The sequence below is a fragment of the Magnolia sinica genome, chromosome 14, assembly GCF_029962835.1.
Source record: "Magnolia sinica isolate HGM2019 chromosome 14, MsV1, whole genome shotgun sequence".
NCBI classification, from domain to species: Eukaryota; Viridiplantae; Streptophyta; class Magnoliopsida; order Magnoliales; family Magnoliaceae; genus Magnolia; species Magnolia sinica.
In genome coordinates, this window is record NC_080586.1 from 12,887,692 (window position 1) to 12,893,454 (window position 5,763).

At 37.2% G+C, this 5,763-nt stretch overlaps 2 protein-coding genes across 2 annotated transcripts; both read left to right on the forward strand.

The window, feature by feature from the left end:
- Positions 1–2,133: 2,133 nt before the first annotated feature.
- LOC131225571 (M phase phosphoprotein 10-like) lies at positions 2,134–2,882 on the forward strand. Its single transcript, XM_058221122.1, has 2 exons — positions 2,134–2,241; positions 2,405–2,882. The coding sequence occupies exons 1-2, from the start codon at positions 2,230–2,232 to the stop codon at positions 2,615–2,617; spliced, it is 225 nt and encodes a 74-aa protein (XP_058077105.1). The 5' UTR covers positions 2,134–2,229; the 3' UTR covers positions 2,618–2,882.
- A 686-nt stretch (positions 2,883–3,568) lies between these two features.
- LOC131224882 (putative glucose-6-phosphate 1-epimerase) lies at positions 3,569–5,320 on the forward strand. The gene is made up of 5 exons (XM_058220328.1): positions 3,569–3,625; positions 3,764–3,861; positions 4,284–4,340; positions 4,431–4,583; positions 5,013–5,320. The coding sequence occupies exons 1-5, from the start codon at positions 3,569–3,571 to the stop codon at positions 5,203–5,205; spliced, it is 558 nt and encodes a 185-aa protein (XP_058076311.1). The 3' UTR covers positions 5,206–5,320.
- The last annotated feature ends 443 nt before the right edge of the window (positions 5,321–5,763 follow it).

The window sequence follows — 5,763 nt, forward strand, 5'->3', positions numbered from 1 at the left end:
AATGGCTAGTGGTCGGTGCTCTGTGGGGCCCACCATGATGTATGTGTTTCATCAATGCCGTCCATCAATTTTTACAGATCATTTTACTGTGGGAGACCAAAAATAAGATATATCCCAATCTCAATTGGACCACATTACAGGAAACAGTGTTGAATGAGTTTCGACCATTAAAAACATTTTGGGGACCATAAAAGTTTTGGATCAAGCTGATTTTTGTTTTGTCCTTTCATCTGGGTTTGTATGACCTAATCAACATATTGGATGTCAAATAAACAATACAGTGGGCTTTAGGAGGATTTTAATGGTAGGTATCCAATCACTATTGTTTTCATGTGGTGTGGTCCACCTGAGATTTATATACATCTCATTTTTAGAATCAAATCTTACAATGATCTTTAAAAATGGATGAACGGAATGGATGAAACACATACATCATTGTGGGGCCCACAGAGCGTCGACCGCCAGCCACGGGGCTGGTGTCAGGGGGAGTAGCCAATCCGTTTCCCTAGCTTTGATAGGGTATAGATATAGATTAAATGCTAGCTGTCCCATATCTTTGATATATGTTTGGTTCACCTAGTTTGCGACCAACCTGATTCTTGGACCTGGGCATAAGTTCTGGGTTAGGTTTGCTATGCTCACATGTGGGTGGAGCAACAACTTGCAGCCACATGTGTCAATATAGCATAACTTGCAAGAACAAAGATTTCCATTAAGTAGGCCATGTTGTTCAAAACACACTTAAATTGTTCCATTTGGCACTTTTGTTTAGTTATGTTCATCCCCCAAGATAAAGGAAGACTGGAATGAGTAATAGAAGTTTCTTTACAGAGGCTTTAAATTGCTTAGGGCTTTATATCTAAACGATTTGATAGTAGAAAAGCTACCAAGTAAGGCTGGTGATGTTGATGTCTGCCAAACGCTAGCAACAAAAGGCCACTAGTACCTTCATTTCCGTGAAATAAGACCAGCTTCTCCATTTAGTTCTTCACTAATTAATTTGAGAATGTCCATTATCTGTAAAATGGCAAAAGCCCACATTCAATACTTCAAACATGAACACATGCATCGGTAACTAATGGCCTGCTTTGCATGGAAAGTATCCAAACAAATTTGCATTTGCCAAAATTCCCTAACAATATGTTGCCCAAGAGTATATGTCACCAAACACATGGAGGAAGCCTTTCATGTGTTTGAAAGTATGCCCCACAAGGATTTCATCTCATGGAATTCCATGATTTGTTGATTGTTGTGGATGGAGTGGGATTCAACAGTTTTTTGGCAACATTGTATTCTTTGCCGCCGGTTTGGCACTTTGTGAATAAAATTTTGTTTCTTAAAAAAACAAAAAAAAGAAGAAGAAGAAGAAGAAAAGAAAAAAGAACATGTTAGTTCATACATACATATTCAGAAATATCACCAACAAACTCCATATATCTTATGGTTATCATTGTGTACTGAAACCAGGATGCTTTTTTAATTGGTGGCTATTTGTTAGTTTGTAACTTACATTTTCTTTTTAATAAGATTCTATTAATTTTGAGAAAAAGTACTTTTAATCATATCTCATAAGATGTTGCATCATAGTTTTTTGCAAATGTTTTTGCATATCTCAGTTCCTTTCAATTTCAGTTTATGAATTCATGAATGTAGATCACATCTCTTTATGGTGGGCCTTTGGAATTCCTTTCAAAAAGTACTAGATTTGCTGATGGTTAAATGATTGAAGATCATTGTGAATGAGTGAATATAATTTAAAATCATGTAAGTTTTTTGATATGATAACATTTAGTGTGATTAGGTGAACTGTGAATATTAGGAGCAAGCAAGGAGGATGTTGTAAAAATTGGGATCTCTTCTCAGTTAGTTGTAAGTAATATAATGAAGCAACTAGTTTGAAGCTTGTGACGTCTTTAAATGTGAAAGGTTATCTTCTAAGATATGAAACCTGTTAAACGTCATATCTTCTCAATTTTATTTTTCTCTTTCTGTTGCGATTAGCTTTGGCTATGGCATCTCCTTTTTCCAGATATGAAGACTTCTTTGGGGGTTAAAAAGCAAAAAAGTTCAACAAAGCTGAAGTCCGTCGATGGATCTGAAGAACTGAGCATAGCCGAGAAACAAGAAGATGATAAAGGAACTCTTTCAACCCATGAGAAAGGGCTTCAAAAGATCCGGTCTAAAATTGAGCAGATGGAGAAATAGAACTTGGAAACTAAGGCTTGGACTATGCAGGGAGAGGTAATGATTGATTGTCAATATTCTTGTATCCATCAGCTAGCCTATCTACTGATTCTACCCTGTTGTATTTGTATTTGCATTTGGTTCACAATCCTTTGAATCAAATTCACATGATTGGTCATTGATTTGTTAAATCATTATTCTGCTGGGTTCCTGGTGATAGGTAACCGCCAGTAAAAGGCCGAAGAACAGTGCACTCGAGGTTGATCTGGATTTTGAGCACAATGTAAGACCACCTCCTGTGATCACAGAAGAGGTTACAGCATCCCTTGAAGAATTAATTACAAAAGGGATTATTGAGGTATCTTCATCTCTTACTTACTATTATATGAAATACTTCACTCCCAATAGATATTCTTCCTTTCTTGATCAATGATGCATTCAAAAGCTGCTATATTTGCATTGAACCAATGGCCATCAACAAAAATAGGCATTTTGTTTAATTCATCCGCTTCCTGAATTGAGTTCACTTGTCATTTTGAGCTAGTTTGATGGAATTTCCCCACTCTGCTTAATGTTGGTGTCTGCACTTAGCAAGCAAAAGCACATCTGAAAAGGCAAGTCAGAGCCTTTAAATAATAATGGCATATGCACATCTTCACTCTTTCCAAACTGGGCCTATAACTTTGTTCCGTATATGTAATTTTATACAAGTTGATGGTGACATCAAAGCATTTAACAAGCAATGTGCATGAATATGATGTTGTCTGAATCAGTAACTAATATTAGGGAATCGCGTGATGCTCGAGTGCACGTGTACTAACATAGCAAGGAGGTTGGTGCAAGATCCAATTGGGTTCACTTTTGTCAACACATATCAATTGGATATTGCCATTTGTGTTCCTCTATACAAAATCTTATGGTTTCTATATTATTGCATGACTGCATAAATAGTCCATACAGTTGGTATATATAGAAGTTAGCATAGCTTGACATTCTTAGCTTTCATATCTGTCTATTCTTTTTTCTTGCAAGTTGAGACAAACTTGGTAATGTATTGGTATGTATTGGCTATGGAGTTGTATGTATTGATTATTGGGGACAGAATTGTGGAATTTAGTCTTTTCTTGTCGGTCAGTTGGGAAGATTATTTTAAATCAGTCCAGAAATATCTACTAAAGTTTATTTTAAATCAATCATTCCATCCTTTCTTTTCATGCTGATTTTTCTGCTCATTCTACTGCCCAATACTATTTTCAGATTAAGGATCGACGAACTTCTGACGTCTTTCATTAAATATATCTAAAAGTTGTTTTTTCTTTCCTGGGCCTGGAGGTTAGCTAGCAATTACAAATTATGGAATGGGTGTTTCAGGGGCATTTTGGTGATGTTCAAAGGGCACCTAGTTTGCCGTCTAAAGCACCAAAAGAACTCAAAAGAGCTGGTATGTGTTATTTTTTAGAGATATCAACTCACAGAAGTGCTCTTAAAAAGTCCTCATGAAATGGGTTGTTGCAAGTTTGCGTTTATGTGGAATGTTGGACTAAAAACTCCCATTCTTAATCTTTCTTAATATCTGCAGGATGAGAACAAGAGCCAGAAGGGGCTGTTTCATTTTTTGCCTAACAGATTTTTGTCTATTTTCTCTATTTTGTTAGAGAGATTGTCAGTGAAGAACGAGTGATGTTCCAATGCATTCTATGCAACTCGCTGATTGTCACGGGTTCCAAATTTTCTGTCTCAGAAGTTGGAAGTTTTTTCACGCAAAAGCTGAGTCAATGGAAGGTAGGCTCATGGATTGCATAATTCTCCAACTGGATTTTAGCTGCATTTCAGGATTTCGGCATTATGGTCAGGTGATTAGGCTAGCACTTGATATATTAACAGGGGCGTTGCTATTTTTAGGAAGCAATCTTCTGTTCATGTTATTGAAATTTAGGCCTGTTTGGGTGCTGCTTGAAAATAACTTTGAACTCATTTAAGTTAATGGTGATAATGTTTCAGAACATGAAATTCATGAGTTATAGAGCTATGTGACAAACTTCATGTACTAGAGAAATCATCCTAGCTTTTGCTGAAATATTGTCTTTTATCTACTGCAGGCTATATTTAAGCGACCAAAAGCAATGCGAGGAGGAATCCCCATTTGTTTCCCGCAGGTTCATGCATGCTCATATCTTTTCTTGTGGTATCTAATTCCAAGTTCCCGACTAACATCATGTTTTAATGCTCTTGAAGTTTGGAAACAGTGGATCACTGGAGCAACATGGGTTTGCAAGGAACAAGATTTGGACCATTGATGATGATTCTCCACCTCTTCATCCTGCTGAGTACATTGGCAAATCTTCTCTAGACTTGCTACTGAAACCATCTGAAGAGGATCTGAAGTGTTGGCCCCACTGGTATGGACCCAGTACCTATAGACAGTTGGGCTATTGTTGTTATTGTCTTTAGAACATTTGGGTAGTATTGGACTTGCAATAATTGAAACTTGATCGGGTCATTGAAATTTGGAACTCTTTTGTAGGGCATGTTTGCATGCGGGTGGCACTAATCAAATCAGGTAAGTTTAGCCTGATGTATTTTGTTTTCTATGGGGCGACGAAATGAAATGAATTAACCTTGTTCGATTAAAATCTTTTTTCTATTAAAAAAAATAAAAAATCTTGGGAATTGCCGCCCTTCCAACTGGCCCTTAAATAGTTCAAATGAAAAATGATGAAACTTTGTATCTTCTTTTCTGTTCTCTTTTTCTTGTTAAATTTTCTCTGTTATTTATTTATTTTGTATGCGATGTCTTGCTAATGAAAAAATTTGCCATGGCATTTCAGTTTTGAGTTCCGTCTTAGAGTGGCTCTTGCGTTGAATGGAGATCTCACCATGATATCGCGGATTAGGAACCTCGACAGCAAGCCATTTAGTTTCTCCTTTGCTTTCCACACATTTTTCTCTATTTCTTTCATCAGGTATGGAAAAATCTCTATTGGATTAGAATCGACATCCCTGTATTGGATAGGACCATAAAACTCATCTTCATTTAATCCACTAATTGAATTATCATTTGATATTTTTGTCTTGTTGTTCAAACTTAGTGTTCAAATTCAGAATTGAATTTTTTATATGAAGCTTCTTAAGCTCACATGCAGTCCTCCACCCACACCTCTACATGTGACCACACATTCCAACCTTGCAAGCGCATGCAAAAATCAAGTAGTGTCTCAAGTGGGCCCCACCTTTTAGATGACTTGGCATAAAATCTCCCTATGTTACTATTGAATGAACGGTCCGGATTGATGATTGGGCACCCCACGTGTCACATTGGGGACATTTAGCAAAATCCACACAACTAGTTGGCATGTGGGACCCACCATAGTGTTTGTATGGCATTTTGCCCATCCAACTATCAGGTGGGGCACACCATGGAACTGTGTGTGAACGCACACAACCCTCAAGTCCAACCGGTTGGACAACAAGTTATACTCCACCCAGCTGATAACTTCTAACCAGTTAAGAGCATGTGAAATCCAGCCCCTCGAGTTATATGATGCCTTTTGAAACTCATTGCATATACAATGTCCTTTT

Bases quoted from the DNA above. Each gene is read 5' to 3' on its own strand.
- LOC131224882 (XM_058220328.1), top strand. From the start codon at position 3,569: ATGTTCAAAGGGCACCTAGTTTGCCGTCTAAAGCACCAAAAGAACTCA. The intron at 3,626-3,763 runs GTATGTGTTATT...TAATATCTGCAG, and splicing joins AAAAGAACTCAAAAGAGCTG to GATGAGAACAAGAGCCAGAA. The intron at 4,584-5,012 runs GTATGGACCCAG...ATGGCATTTCAG, and splicing joins CTGAAGTGTTGGCCCCACTG to TTTTGAGTTCCGTCTTAGAG.